The sequence below is a fragment of the Ursus maritimus genome, unplaced genomic scaffold (genome assembly GCF_017311325.1).
Source record: "Ursus maritimus isolate PB19 unplaced genomic scaffold, ASM1731132v1 scaffold_11, whole genome shotgun sequence".
Taxonomy (NCBI): domain Eukaryota; kingdom Metazoa; phylum Chordata; class Mammalia; order Carnivora; family Ursidae; genus Ursus; species Ursus maritimus.
The window spans coordinates 12,647,411-12,663,984 of record NW_024423453.1 but is presented as its reverse complement, the minus strand read 5'-3'; the positions used below and the strand labels follow the sequence as shown (position 1 = coordinate 12,663,984).

The following is a 16,574-nucleotide window of genomic DNA, read 5'->3' as shown; positions in this document are numbered from 1 at the left end:
AGAATTTTTGAAGTGTCGTCATATCATTGTTGAGTGTTTCATAAGTAAACACACCACCAAAGTCTGTACTTTTGTAAGAATACTCAAAGGAATGATGTACACACTTGGACCTTACATAGGCTAGGCTCATTTTTTTTTTTTTTTGAATTGCTGCAATTTCTTCAAGTAAACACATGAAGGAGTTTGTAGAAATGTAAAAAATGAATTTACGAAGATTTTTTTAATGGTGTAGCAAAACAACTAAAATTAATATTATCTGGAGACACAGTAGAGGAATTGGAGGGTTTAGTTTAATCCAGCTTTCTGGAGTGTGAAGTGATGAGCTTTATGTGGACCTTTGGGGTCCTTGAGAGGTAATAAAACTACAAACAATTCAGGGACAGGCTCAAATTCCCAACGTACTTGCAAGCACATTTAATCTTTCCAAAAACGCACAGGATTGATTACAGTAGGAATCTTTAAGTCTGCCTTGTACCAATTTTAATTGAAGTTTAATATTCCAAAAAGAAAAGAAAAACTGATATTACTACTACATACCCTCCGGTATTTAAAATAGCCACAGGACAGTTAACACTTGTGGTGTTGGCTGCACAAACACTATAAATTACATAAATTATGTAAACAGCTACTTAAAAGAAAAACATGGTAAAAAGTAATTCTGATTATAAGGTTTTGGTAACAGAAGCAGCCATGCCATCGATACTGATACTGACTGCTGTTACCAAAACCTTATAATCAGAATGTTATTACTTCCCTAGAGAGTTATTTTAAACAAATTCAGAATATTAAAATCTGACTTTTTGGGCTTTAGAGCTTGATAGACCTGGGGTCAAATCCTTTCTCAGCTTTTCACTGGCTGTGTGATTTAAGGAAAATTATATAAGCCTCACTTTCTGCACGCTCAATATGGGGCTGATCAGCTTCAGAAGTGGTTGTGAGGATATTTACTGAGGTCACGTGAAAAGCACTAAGCACAGTGTCTGGTAAATACCTGAAGGCTCAAATTTCTCTTCCTACATTTCGTCTGGAGAGTCTAGAAGCTTTCTAACTGAAATGCAAGGTTCTGTTTCATGTAGGGGAATAGAATAATAGAATTTCAAGTTTCACAATGTTCCCTGATCTGAGCATAAATTAAAGGGAAAGAATGGAGAATTAAGGAGGTTGGTTCAGATGCTGCTGCAATGATCCAGGTGCAGGGTGAAAAATGTGGAAGTGGAGTGGGGATAGAAAGTTTTGAAATGGAGCAGGATGTGGTACAAAGAAAGAGCTCATAGAAATTGTTGAATGACTGTGGACATGGAGTGGGAGATAGGAAAATGCCAAAGCAGGTGCAAGGTGAGCATTTGAGCGGACTTCACTGTCATTTCTTCTTTTGCCATTACTTCCATCCCACCCATGTTTATAATCACCTTTCTGAAAACAAATGCCCCTTCCATTTTAATTAAATATAAGACACTCAAAAAGGAAGGAGCAGTCAAAATTTAGTAGCAGCATGCCTGGATCTGGAAATAAACCTTTCCCCGGCTCCATCCCCACATCTGACTCCAGCCCACCACTAAGAATTTCTTGGAGAATTCATAAAGGCTTTGAGTTCATTTTGTGTCCAAATAAATTTGGGCACTGAGGGACTATTTCCATGTAGGACATGTACTAAATTTATCTTTCTTTTTACAAAACCAGTTTAAATCACCCTATATGTGCTGGAGATGCAATGTAGATTTTTTTTTTTAAAGGAAAAAAAAAGGAAAGGAATCGAAGAATAGTTTTCCACATTCTCCAGCTTGTTAAGGAGTCTTCCTATAGAAGACTTCCTATGGAATGGAAAAAAGACTTCCTATATGAAGTCTTCCTACAGAATGGAAAAAAGTAATCCAGAAAAGCATTTACAAAGAAAAGGACTAAGTTTCTGAAGTAATCAAAACCACTTTCAAAAGTGTAATGATGCAGCTAAATGAGAAAAAATGCTGTGCCACTGTTGGAACGGGCAGGGGCCGGTATCCTCATGTGGGTGAAATCCGGAGTTTTTAAGGAAAAGCAGCAGTTCATACTTGCATACTTTAAATAAGTACGCACAGATAGAAAATTGGGAGGCTCAAACCTTGATGTGATTTTTGACTCTTATTACCTTTTGCTTCCTCATCACCCATCTAATAAGAAGCCCTATTGATTCTATTTCAGAAATAGTTTTCATATTGCTCTCCTTTATAATCTCATTTCTGTTGGCTTAGTTAAAGCCGGTCTTTAACGAAAGTTAACAAGTTAAGCCTCTTCCTTGACTATTTCCATAGTAATCCAGTTTGTCTACTAACATCTAGTAGCTCTGCTCCGCTCTATCCTCAACACTCCCCCTCTAATGTTCTGTGATCCTACAGCCTATGTGGAAGAAACAGAACTCTGGGAAGGAGATGACAGTGTCATCTTGGAGTTCAAAATGCTTAAAATATGTAATTCTGAAAGTAATTAGATACGAAATTTCAATTTAGGAAAGCAGGTTCTAAAACATTCTGATGAAAAAAGGTGAAACAATTGCTAGGAATACACTAAAGGAGTACAGCTAAAGAAGGATAGCTTCTTTTCAAAAAAAAATGTAGTTCTTTCCAGAGAACTATAATTATTCAAAACAAGGAAGAAAACATCTATTTAACATAGTGATTAGGAGTCAGAAACGTCTGAATTCAAGTGCCAGATCTGTGGCTTAGCTGTGTGGTTTGGAGCAATTACTAAACCTCTTCAAATATCAGCTTTGTTTTCTATAAAATGGAGATGACATCAGAACGGTTGTGATGGGGATTAATTTCTTTAAAGATTTTTTATTTATTCATTTGAGAGAGAGAGCAACAGAGCGAGGGAGAGAGAGCGACCAGCAGGGGCAGGATTAAATATGATTCATAAGAGAAAAAAATGAAATTATTAATTAAGAGTTCCAGCCACATAGTGAAGGGTCAATATTATTAGCTATTGTCCAAAGAAACTAACTACTTACAGGGCCCTCACATACACCAGGGTTTAAAACAGGTACATGAGATGAAAGGAAGTGCACATAACCAGGGGTGAAAACAACTACCAAAACAAAATAAACAAAAAAGGTAAGCAAATAATGTGAAGGTGGCTAAAGTTCAAAGTGAGTTTATTTTCCAGAAATTGCTAATTAAAAACAACTCTAATCAGCAAAAGATACACAAGGAATATTCCATGTTCACAGCTGGAGAGGGGGAGGCTGAAATACTTTGATGATCAGTATCTCCTGTGATTCTGCTTTCCTCTATCAGAGAGAACAGCTTTTCAAAATACAGATGATGGTATAAACATAAACTTAGATGAAAGACATGATGAACTAAATTGCAAAGTATTATAAAGTATTTCAATATTTTCCAGGTTGAGAAGAGCACATTTTAAGGTAATTAAAAAAAAAAACTTGTAGATTTTTAATTATCTTAAGACGTGCTCTTCTCAGCCTGTTCAACATGATCAATAACTTGATGAAGATGTGAAAGTCATACTGACAAAATATACTTGTAAGATATGTGGATGACACAAAGCTAGGAAAGATTAATGCATGTGAAACAACAGAATCAATCTTTACAAGTATGTTGGCAGACTGAAACACAGAGCACATAACAAATATGAAATGTTAAAGGGACAGTTTTAATCTCAAAGCTAGCATTGAGTGAACAAAATCTATTGGACAAAAACAAATACCTGAAGGCTCACTAAATAGCTCATGGACAGAAGGTCTGGCAGACACAGATGTGATATGATGGTTTAAATAATGTGATCTTTGGCTACATAAATAGAAATTAAGTGTACATGAAGATAAAAATGTTTTACTGTCTTCTGTTCCAATAATGGTCAGATTGGGGCAACATATACCGGGAAGTAGAATGACGAGTTAGAGGTTGTACAATTATGGCAACTGGGATGATGAGGGCATCTGAAAACCTATGGAATGCTTCAAGATACATAACTTAGAAGCATAGGTAATGGTGTTAATCATGCCTTTTTATTTTCTATATTTCTGATGCTTTGACATCTGAGACCTTGCAGACCCTGCAAAGACTGCCTCTCCCAGGGCTATCCAGTTCCTAGAGATAATTAAACACCTACCCAAGAGCATGTTCTTCAAGTGCAAACTGACCAGTTCAGGCTCCCTGCCCTCACTGAGCTGCTGCCTCCCTGCCCTGATCCCTCCAGGCCAGGTACAACACAATTGGAAAGAATCCCTTTACATCAGTGACCGCCGAGTTTGTCATCCCACCAGCCAATCCTGAGCCTGTTTTACCCTCCCTTCTCTTGCCTCTCCTGTAGAAACCACAGTAATGGCTCCTGCCCATGCATTCCCCTAACTCTGTTTCTTGACTGACTCGAATGCTACCCCGTGGGGCTTGGATAGCGTGGTGTGCTCTCTCCTCTATGGGAACTGTGAGTATCAGGCTATCTTTTCAGCGGCAGTCCTCTCCTGATCTGATGATCTCACCATACGCAAATAATAATAAAACCTACATTTTTAAACAGTAAGGATAAAATCTTAAGATCTGGAAGAATATTTATTTATATTTTCATCTACCAAACGCCGAGCACCTACTAGGTGTCCGTCACCATTCTGTGTACACAACTACCTAGATTAGAAGAACAACTCTGCTTGAGTGCGGAGAATTGTCTTCCCTCTTTTATAGTTTACCTTCTGAATACACTCATTCAAGTTCCTTGTAAATCATACAACTGATTATATTCAGGGGCTAATATTCAAAATATTTACCAGCCAGCATTCTATGCAACTGATCACTCAGAACTATTGCCAACTGGAGAGCTGGAGACGGATGCTGGCGACTCTGAGCCAGGCCCCTTTGGTTCCTGAGCAGTTGGGAGGTCTGGGACATCCTGGGGGAGGGTCTGAGGTAGTAGCGGGGGTAAAAGTAATAGCACTGACATTTCAATATTGGAATCACTGGCATGGCCATACTAGTACTTTTAAGTTGAATATTAGTCCTGATAACATATCCCTTGGTCTCCTCTTCTGTGTCTTGTCCTTACCCAGTTCCTACAGCCATTGTTTTCATGAAGTAAATTATAGACTTCACCTTATTAGTCATCATGCTCTGAATAATGGCTAGGGTCTTTCTTAAACTGTGCTACTTGGATAACTCCAGAAGTGGTTTACCAGCTCAGGGTACACTTTTACATCCTGATTTGAACTCTGTTTCTATTAGGACCACTAGAATTGTGCTTTGTTTTCAATATTAATAAAATAAAAATCTAATGTGTCTTTTTATGAAGTGCTTCACTGAAGTGAAAATGATAGAATTCATTCATTCTCTAGCTGGCAAGCAAACTAATTAAAAGATTATCGTATATTCCTTAAGCCAGCAAGTCTTTCAATATATTTTAAATTACATTTTGATACTATAATCTTTATTTCCATATTAGAAAAGTTAATGTGCTCACCAATCTAAAAAGTTGCTCACTTGACAACAGACATTTCAGCTAATGTGAATTAGCAGTTCTGCTGAACTTGGAAAAGAAGGGGGGCAAAGGACACTATTTGAAGGAATAATGATAATGCAGTAAAAAAGTACAGTCCTCGGCAAGATTTTATGTATTCAGGATTAGAAACATTGTTCTACTACTACTAATTTTAATACTATTGTCTGTAACAGTGTTAAGTATTATCTGATATTGGCAATGAGTTCTATGGTGAAAATTTCTACTAATTATTTTATCATTAAAATTAAACCACCATAATTTACCAAAAATGTTAGATCTAATTCTTCCATTGACAATATATATATTGATGATTTTTTGAGGCTTAAATGCAATAAGTTATTTACTTATTGAATGGATTTTTCCCCAATTTTAAAAGCTATACAATAGATATTTCAAACTGTGTTGTTGGTCATTAACAAATGTTATAATTAATCCTTGCCTCAGATATGGTACCTTTCAAAAAAACCCACCCTTGTTAACATTTCGTTTTAATACCTGAATTAGCCCATATTTGATAACTAAAAATATTTTATAATCAGCCTTTAACACTGTATTTCCTGGTGGTTATAACCATCAAATGCAAATTTGCTTAAAGGATTTACTTGACCTTCCATAATAAGCTATTAGAGCTTTCAAAGCTAACTTAAAATGGACATGCACTGTTATTAGCACATGTTGAACTTTTGCTTGTTTCATCTAGTGAGTTGATAGTTGAGGCAAAATTTCCTCCAGAATAGTTTCCATTGAATTAAAGTAGCCTCTCTATCCGTGACAAAAGATACTCATTCACATGGAAAGGACCTCAGATTTAGTTGTTTGTCTCCTTTCCCAACATTTTAGAAATTCTGCCTATTTTAGGGAACCTCAGGGAAAAGCTGCCTTAGGAGACCCATCTCTACTGCTCAATTTCTCTTAGGTTATCAAAATTACCAAATATTCCTTTGGATTACCAGGCAGAAGGGAAATCTAGACTTACTCCTTTGAATTGGGTTAACAGGCTAGTGAGAAAGCCTGGGGGAAGGGGGTAATCACAGTTCATACAGTTTTAGAAGACCTGGATTTCTGGGCTTAATTCTATCCCTAGTGAGCTTTATAATCCTGAGTGAGTCACTGTATTTCTCTGATTTGCAGTTTCCTTATCTATAAAGTGGATAAATATACCTACAATTCAAGGTTGTTATAAGAATTAAAGGAAATAATACAGGATATATAAAAAACTAAAACCCTTTTCTCCTTACCTCTTTACATCTAGCAGCAAAGCAGATTTGTAACCCTAATGCCTTAATGGGAAGTAAAAGAGTTAACATTTGTTTAGAAAATGTATAAAATTCACATGAACCAAATGTCATCGAATACAGAATAAGATTTAACCTTGAGGATTTTTGTTCCTCTTACCTGTCACTCTAAACACCCGAGGAGCCTAGGCAAAAATTAAAGACGGCAATTTTCTGATCTGAACATATAATGATGATAAAAACAACAGCTGCCGTCTGCTGTTTGTTAGGTTCTAATCACTGTTCGCAATCGCTTTACATGCATAGTCTCTTTCGTGTGGTTATGGCTGGGAGGGACTGGTCCTAGATTTAGTCTTTTTTCTTATCTGTCCTTTCCTGACCGCCCCCCCACCAAAAATCCATGGGTCCTATATTTGATTAACATTAAAGAACACATTTGGCCTTATTTCAGAAGACTCTCTGTGACTGTTCTCTATGCCTTGAGGACCATAATTTGGGTTGTCAACCTGTAGTTAGGAATGATATTTCAAAGAAAATGTCCTTTGCTTGGCATTTGAGTGAGGAGTGAGAATGACTAAATTTCAGTTCTGAATTATTCTTTCAATTCATGATGCTTTTCAGTTGAGAATTCTAAAAAAAGTGTGTAATTCCTGACATGTCTGTTCTTGCTATGTGTACTTTCAAGTATTTACACTTAAGTACAAACATAATATTCATTGATTCATTCATTCTAGTAATAATAGAATACCTATTATCTTGATACTTTTTTAGGGCAGAGGAATATAGATAGCAATGAATGTCATGTCATTCATCAAATCTACCTTGATAAACTATTTTCTTTTGAAAGCAACAACAAACAAAAACCTCCCTGCTTACTTCCCAGTTTTTAATTTTTTATTAGTACTTTCTTTCACTCTATTTGTATATTTTCTTCTTTCACAAATTCCTTTCTTTCTCCACAGATTAAAGAAGAAAATACAAAGTAATTTTCTTCTTCACATCTTTTCTTGCAGATTTATGTTGCTTATATCAGCAAGTCTTAGACTTTTGAAGATGACAAAATTAACGTTTGCTGTGTTGAGACAGAGTTTTTAGTGCTTTCCATTAAAAATTCAGACAATGTTTACACACTCTTACATGCTGTTTACCATTTCTGTTTATATTCTGTGGGGGCGGGGGAAGGAGGCTCTTCATCTCACAAGAGTTTGCAAATTCTATCAGAACATTTTCACAATATCAGTATGAAGGACACTATTCTCATCTTCTTGACAAGATATCAATGCATGGCCATGGTGCACTTGAAGCTGCATATCTGTTTTGGGTAGTCACTGAAGTTCAAAGACAAGTATAGGCTCCTAATGCTATCTGTAAAGTGTTTGGTCTTCTTTATCCTCAAGAAAAAAATTTTTTAAATAAATTCTAACCTCTTCTTGTACACATTTAAGTAAGGTACCATGTGGATTGACTACCCAAACATCTCGGTTCTGGCAGTTTATATAGAATACATCTCCATGATAAGTGAGTCCAGTCTCTGAAATACGGAGGAACCAAAAAGCTGAGTTATATGGCCAGGTGGCCAGCCTAGGGAGACATTACCCTTGCTCTTGTTTCCACAGATTGACAACCACCATCTCTTATGCCATTTTAGGGTGAAATATGTTAAGGGTAGGTGGTGATAAATAGAACTATACTGTTTAAGAACATATAATACTGGGAACTATAATGTGTAAGGACTGTAATGTTGGGAAAGGCATATATGTGGGGAAACATCAAAGTTGATGTTTCAAATCAATCACTTCTAGTTATGGGGTCAGGATTTTAAATCTCTGGTAAAACACTTTCTGTTTGTCAAGAGAGCAACTATAGGGGCGCCTGGGTGGCGCAGTCGTTAAGCATCTGCCTTCGGCTCAGGGCGTGATCCCAGGGTCCTGGGATCGAGCCCCACATCAGGCTCCTCCGATGGGAGCCTGCTTCTTCCTCTCCCACTCTCCCTGCTTGTGTTCCCTCTCTCGCTGGCTGTCTCTATCTCTGTCAAATAAATAAATAAAATCTTAAAAAAAAAAAAAAAAGAGCAACTATATTTTAGAGTTTTTCAAAATCATACTTAAATTAACCAGGGCTGTGTATTTTAATTCATTTTGCACACTGGGATAAGTCTACAATTAGTAGGAATTGCTTAGAAACATGATTTGATGATTTTAGAATTATTCACAATATAATTTATGAACACTGTAATATCAGCCTATGGTTTGCAAATAAGAAAAAAAAGCCTATAATAAATATATTACATTTCAAATCCTTTTTGAGTGGTAATTTCTGTTGCCTTGATCATTTATGCTACAAATACTTATTGAGTACCTTCATGATACAGGAACTGCCATACTGTGATGAACAGACGCCCCAAGGCAGTCCCTGCCCAGGGTGGGAAAATGCTGGGTAAATCGACAACTGCCCGTCTGGAGTCCTCCCATGTGTTTGTGTGCCCGTTGGTATTATTCATAGAAACACAAAAGCTGTATGGGCTTGTAAACACCATATACCATCCCTGCTGATTACAAGCACATTTTCTTGAATACTGTACTTATTAGAAATTTACTGTAAATTTCCCTGTCAGGAATCAGAAACCCCTCAGTATAAAACAGTGTATCAGTCACATGAATGTTCCATCACTATAATGTATGTGTTTGCAATGTGTTTAAATGGTTTTCTTCCCATTTCTATTGCCTTCCTGGCTCGAGTCTTCATTAACTAGTTCCCCACGTTATGGTCTCCTACATGGTCTTTTCCCTCATCCTCATTGCACTCCAGTTCTTCCTGACCTGTAAATCTTATTCTTATTTCAGGTGTACCTAAAATCCTATTTCCATAAGTACATTTTCCTGGTGACTCCCAGTGACACTTAATTCTCTGAGCTGTGGGGTTTTATAGCTGTACAGTTTGGCACTAGGTCATGGAATACCTCATTTTGTTAGACGATTGTTTTATGTGCATATTTTGCCTTCCTGGTATAGCAAGAAGCTCCTTCTAGACAGGGAGCCATGTCTTATGAGCTCTGACTAAACTGTCATGTAGGTAAGTCTTGTGTCTTGTGAAGTTTTTCTTTTTTAAATTCTTTATTTAAATTCAATTTAGTTAATGTATACTGTATTATTACTTTCAGGGATAGAGTTTAGTGATTCCTCAGTTGCATACAATACCCAGTGTTCATGAAATCAAGTACCCTCCTTAATGCCCATCACCCAATCACCCCTTCCCCCACCCACTTCCCCTCCAGCAACCCTTAGTTTGTTTCCTAGAGTTCACTATCTCTTATGATTTGCCTTCCTTTCTATTTCCATCTTATTTTATTTTCCCTTCCTTTCCCCTCTGTTCATCTGTTTTGTTTCTTAAATTCCACATATGAGTGAAATCATATGATATTTGTCTTTTTCTGACTGTTTCACTTAGCATAATACTCTGTAGTTCCATCCATGTCATTGGAAATGGCAAGATTTCATTCTATTTGATGGCTGAGTAATATTCCATTGTGTGTGTGTATGTGTATGTGTGTGTGTGTGTGTGTGTGTGTATGTGTGTGTGTGTATATCACCTATTCTTTATTCATTCATCTGTCGATGGACACCTGGGCTCTTTCCATATTTTGGCTCTTGTGGACATTGCTGCTATAACCTCTTGCCCCTCTCTCCTGCTTCTCATCTTCTGGGACCCGTATCACCCAGATATTATTTCATTTTATGGGATCAGTGAGTTCTCTGTCTCCCTTTGTGATCAGTAGTTTTCTTTCTTCTTTTCAGCTTCCTTATTTTCCATCATTTTATCTTCTATATCTCTGACCCTCTCTTCTGCCTCGTTCATCCTTGTTTTTATATCCTCCATTTGGGACTGCATCTCGGTAATAGCATGTTTGATTTAGGCCTGACTAGATTTTAGTTCTTTTGTTTCTACAGTAAGGGATTCTCTAGTGTCTTCTATGTTTTCAAGCCCAGCTAGTATCTTTATAATCGTTGTTTTAAATTCTAGTTCAGACATCTTACTTATATCCATATTGATTAAATCCTTGGCAGTGAATACTACTTCCTGTTCTTTCTTTGTAGTGAATTTCTCCATCTCATTATTTTGTCCAGAAAAGAATATAAGAAAGAAAAAGAAAAAGCAACAATAACAACAACAACAACAGGAAAAAAAAAAAAAACCAGAAAAAAACAAAAAACAAGAAAAAAAAAACAAGAAATAAAACAAAGCAAAGAACTAGATTCCGGGTGTATTTTGGTCTGCTTGTTAAAAGAAACAAGATCCCAAAATAAGAAAGAAAGAAAAACTTATATATATATACACAAAAATAAAATAAAATAAAATACAATGAAAGGAAACAAAAAATATATATAATGTATAAAAATTAAAATTAAAAAAGAATAAGAATTGAAAAATAAGAGAATAACTGAAAAAATAATACTGAAAGACTAAAAAAAACAAAAACAACAATGAATGCTATATACTGTTTTCCCCAAGAGCTGAAGCTTTGCAGCCCTTTATGATCAGTAAACTTGGTGTGAGCCAGTTCAGTTGTCCCTGCTGGTCTTCTGGGGGAGGTGCTTGCTGCACTGAGTGTCAGGTGCACTTGCCCTCTTGCACTTGTGTCTCTCTTGCCCAGAGGCTGGGCTGTAAGCTCCAGATTCCACTATGGCACTGTTTTGTTCCCTGAAGGCTTTCAGCACTGATGGGTGGGATGAATATGGCTGCGCCCTGCTCTCTAGCTTGGGAACTGCAAATTTGCAGCCCCCCCCCCCCACTCTTCAGTGAGCCCTAACAGAAAAGCAATCACTCTTATCTCCCTGGTTTCTGAACTATTTGTTCACCTAGCCTGCGACCCAGAGTTTTTATCTCAGGCACGTGACTGAATTTCAAAACTCCAAATTTTACAGACTCCTGCAGTTCGGACCTGCACTGTTCCTCCCTGGGGACGGAGGGGGTCTCGCCATGCTTCTGTCTTTTGCTGGACTGCTCCTAGGAAAGCAGTCACATGACTGTGCAGCGGTTTGGAGTTTAGGGCAACACCGAGCAGAAAGCTGGCATTTAGACCCTCTGTTCTCAGCTGTTTCCCCACTCCTGTGCCTGGGAACTCTGCTGCACTCAGGCACCTCCATTCTTCTTGTGACCTCAGGGATCCTGAGTGACCCCTGTCACACCTGAGATTCCACCTGGCTTCCCCACCTGAGCACCTTTAAGCCGGGGACATCCCCACTGTAGCAGACTTCTAAAAGTTTCGATTTTGTGTTCAGCTGCTTACAATACCTTGCAGTAACCTCCTTAAGCAGGTTCCCTCACCTCCACTGTATCATCAGATATATCACCCTGGATTCGAGTCTCTGCACCTCCTACCTTCCATAAAGTAGTCGCCTTTCTACTCACAGAATTGTAGCATTTCTTTTCTCAGATCTCCAATTGATTTTGCAGGTATTCAGAATGATTTGATAATGACCTAGCTGTATTCGAGGACCAGGCAAACTTGGGGTCCCCTACTTCTCCACCATACTAACTCCACCCCTGTGAATTTTTTCTTAAATTAGACCCTCAAAGCATTAAGCATAGTATTGAGCATCCAATACAAATTCAAAAGTCACATCCTGAAATGCTGCAAAACCAAGTTGTTCTAATGCCAGTGTACACTATAGTTCAATGTAATATTCAAAGTGAGTTACTTACTAAGGCAAATTTTTTGTTGAGAATCATCTGCTCCACCAAAGATGACTCATTATGGAAGAGGTGGGGTTGCATATGGCTCCACATATGAGGAAACCACCAAAAATCATCCACAGATCCCAGAAGATGGTCATCCCCTTCATCTTCCTCTTCAGTTCCTTCAGGGGAAAAAGATTGTTCAGTTAATTCCAGTTACAATGAATGTCTGCCCATCCATCCATCCATCCATCCACCCATCATCCATCCATCCAACCATCCATCCATCCAATTATGTACTCACATATATGTATTTAGAAGACACCATTTATACTTTCTTTGATACATATAAGGCTTTGAACATGAAATGTAGCAAAGAAAACCTGTTATTCAGGGAACAACCAGAAACTGTGACAAAACTCTTGTAAAAGTTTTTCAACATGAGACATTGGTATAAAATCACTGCAAAATGGAAATATACAACCATTCCCAAGGACATTAGAACTCTTTTAGTGTCTTTGTGTAATCTGTAGTTTAGAGAGAATGGGGGGATAAGTAGGAAATGGCATCAAGGGAATGTGAATAAAGAAATGAGTGGCAGAGCTCCAGCAGTAGGTCATTCTGACATGGGTTGTGACACCATAGTCACAAGAAAATAATTCCATAATTTATTTGGGTTCCTCATTAGCTCTGAGAAGAAGCTACTCAGTATTTAGTGAAAACTAAGGCATAAACAAGGAGGAAAAAAGGAAATGTAGGAATTGTTATTTGGAAAATTAGAGAAAACTGAAGGGAAGAAAGGAGAAAGGATGAAAGAGGCTGAGAAGTGGTAAAGTCATAGTAACAGAAGCCAAGGTGTGCCTTGGTGGTACTCGTGTTTCTCATGCTTGCCTTTCTCTCAAGTTCTTGGAAGCAGACTTTCTGTGAAGAAACTCCTATTTCCTTGAACCCTGTTGTCATTCTTTTGATTTTTCCTACTTGGGCATGTTTTATTTCTTCCATTTTCCCTGACCTGCAGTTTAATCGAGCGTGGGAAATTCCTCAATCTTCTTAAGTGGGATAGGGCTCTCTTGGTTTCTTTACTAAAACATGGAATGAGAGCAGTAGCAGGTGCCTTGCTCCTATCCTGGCATATCATAAGATGATATTAACCATCACAAAGTTATACAACCACACTTAAGTTTCAGCCACAACACTGAATCTAACAAGCTCCTAGAATATAGAATAGAACATAGAATTCTTTTAAAAAGATTTTATTTATTAGACTGGGTGAGAGAGAGCACAAGCTGGGGGGAGGGACAGAGGGAGAGGGAGAAGCAGACTCCCTGCTGAGCAGGGAGCCCAATGTGGGGCTCGATCCCAGGACCCTGGGATCATGACCTGAGCCGAAGGCAGACGCCTAGCCGGCTGAGCCACCCAGGTGCCCTAGAAGAGTAGGTTCTTCCAATGATGTCTCCTCTCTGTGGAGAAAATGTTCTCTCATACTTTCAAAAAGTTCATTTTTTGGGGGCGCCTGGGTGGCTTAGTCGGTTAAGCATCTGCCTTTGGCTCAGGTCATGATCCCAGGGTCCTGGGAATCGAGTCCCGCATCAGGCTCCTTGCTTGGCAAGGAGCTTGCTTCTCCCTCTGCCTGTTGCTCCCCTCGCTTGTGCTTGCTTTCTCTCTCTGTCTGAAAAATAAATAATGAAATCTATAAAAATATTTCATTTTTCTGATATGACTGGTTTCAATAGTGCCCAGCAGGCTAAAGATGGAGGGCAGACTGCTCCCCTGGCCCAGCCAATTTAGCCAGTGCCGGTTACTACTGCTCCTCTCTTCATTTTCCCAAGAGAAGGAAGGCAGAGCCCACTGGCAGGAAAAGCATCAGATCCTATGACTTACTGGGCAGTGAAAGTGACTTACTGAAGATAAAGGCATAGTATGAGGCTGCAGAGTCCTTCTCATTTACACAGGGAGAACAAGGATTAGTAATGTAGAATGAGTGCTATATCATAATTCTTCAACAAGGACGGACTTTAATTTCACTTTTATGTGGTTAAATACTCTGCTGATATGAAGAAACTTTTTTCTTTATATATAAAGGGCACCTTTAAATTTAATCTGTTTTATTTCCCTAATTTTTTCCTCTTCATCACACATTCATATGCCCATAATATATTGGAACAAGGAGACCCTTCAGAGTCAGAAGTTTTTAGTTTATTTGTAGCTTCCAACACATTTGAATTGTGTGATTGTGGGCAAGTCACATAACCCCTTTAATGTCTTATTTATGTAGGTAAAAGATGGATAGCAATACCTATTTTATTCTTTTGGGAAAGGAAGTGGCACTATAATCCTGGCATATAGTAGGTAATCTAAAATGCCTTTTTCCTTTCTTTTTATGTTTCCTACTCTTGTTCTCCTTGTGTGTTTTGCAGCGCTCCTTGAGTTTTAATTTTTTTCCACAATAATACTGCATGAGGGTGTGAGGAAGGTCTCACCTGGGTGTTATGCGGCAGATGGGACACTGTTCAAGAACTGACCATGCCATTGTATTAACTGACTGGCCTGATTAATGAGTCACCAACAAAAGCATTCTTGGGGCTTCTGAGTGATTATTTTACAGTTCAGGAAAAACTTCTAGAGAGGAATGCAAAAGAATAGGAATATATGGATTCAGGACTTAGAATCTCTGATGACCCCAATCATTGCAGGGTCTTGGGTCCTGCTACCTTTTAGATGATAAATATGGTGGCCATGGTGAAGAAGCATTTGTCACATTGACTGGTGATGCTTAAATATTTGGCTTTTTGACATACGGATGATGTCATTTAGTTTCCCCACAGTTATACATCTCTACTTATATCCATGAGACTCTCCTCTTGCTTAACATTTTGTATGTCCTCAGGACACCATATTAGTTAAGATTACCATCAGTTACTAATTGCATTTTTACTTTCCCACACTGAAAAGAGGCATAAGTCTCTGGGGTTTCCCAGTAATCTGTGCATTCCCGATTTCTACCTCCTCTGGATAAAGTGAATGTGGGTAGAGTGAGATGAGATTTCCTAGATTATGAAAAGTCACCCCTCTACTGCTATAAATCTCTATCCCCTATAACTCCTATCTTTCCCAGCATCTTTCTTCTCATCTCTCCTTTGTTCCTTTTTCTAGTTGGACTTTACCCAAAGTTTCTTTATCAGGACAGTGGAAAGGAAGCTTTGGAAGTTTAGCTCAGGCATTTGTTGTCCTTTCCTGGATATCATGGTGAAATCTGTTATTAAAATATTCATATATTTGAATCACACAGGAATTAGACAAATGATGTCTGCCCTCTGATAGATTTATGTAAATTCATAGTAGGCATAAATGTGTACCTTTCCCTTTTTCTTTATAACTCTTTCTGATCTGATTTCACTTGATTCTACTTTGGGGATGTTTTACATTAGAATTATATTGAGAACAAATGTCTATTGCTTATTACTTTAAACATTATGATAAAAAGCAGTTGAAACATAGCTGTGGTTGGATGTCCTGGGTGCTTGCCACCCTTTATCTCCCGACTTTGTCCACCTGTGTTAGAACTGGAGGAAGAGAGAACTAGAAGTCAAATTCCTCAATTTTAAGTGTCATTTCTTAAGCTGTTCCAAAACTACGCTGAAATATTATAAAGTTATTGCAAATTATTTTATTATGTATCTAAATACCTTATGCCTCTTCAGTATTTTATCTTCTGTTTACCTACCGTGATGTTTAAAATCATCATTGATTTTGTCAAGCATTGTGTTAACTGTTTTATAGGTATCGTCTCATTTAATTCTCACTAAAACCCTATGAGAAAAGGACCACTGCTAACTCTGTTCTTCATGGTAACTGATATTAGGAAAGGTGAAATAATTTGCCCATGTCACTGACAAGGTTGGGACAGAGCCTTGTTTCTTACTGGGAATTTTTATTATGAGTTGTGGGAGGTGCTCAAGTAAGAAAAGAGGAGGAATCTTTTAGAAACAAGAAGGAAAGACAGCAACTGGGAGAGTCATTCTTTAGCATTCAGCATTGGACAAAAAAATTGAGTTGACGGGAGTATTTTCTTATATTTCTATTATGTTTGGGAAAGAAAGCTTTTAATTATTCTTAGTATTTACAGTGATTTTCTTTCACAACACAACATGGTCAAATTTTATTCTCCAATCTATAAGTTCT

General features: G+C 37.8%; 1 protein-coding gene and 1 long non-coding RNA gene across 3 annotated transcripts in view; one reads left to right on the top strand and one right to left on the bottom strand.

Moving 5' to 3' along the window:
• The window catches only part of LOC121101855, a 192,001-nt gene that overhangs the window by 121,562 nt on the left and 53,865 nt on the right, over positions 1 to 16,574 (top strand). The gene's annotated exons all lie outside the window — the stretch shown is intronic.
• NDST3 (N-deacetylase and N-sulfotransferase 3) overlaps positions 1 to 16,574 on the bottom strand; it is a 157,657-nt gene that overhangs the window by 96,894 nt on the left and 44,189 nt on the right. Inside the window, exon 3 of the mRNA XM_008689460.2 lies at positions 12,420 to 12,574. Coding sequence (XP_008687682.2) covers positions 12,420 to 12,574 — 155 coding nt within the window. The remainder of the gene's footprint in view (positions 1 to 12,419; positions 12,575 to 16,574) is intronic.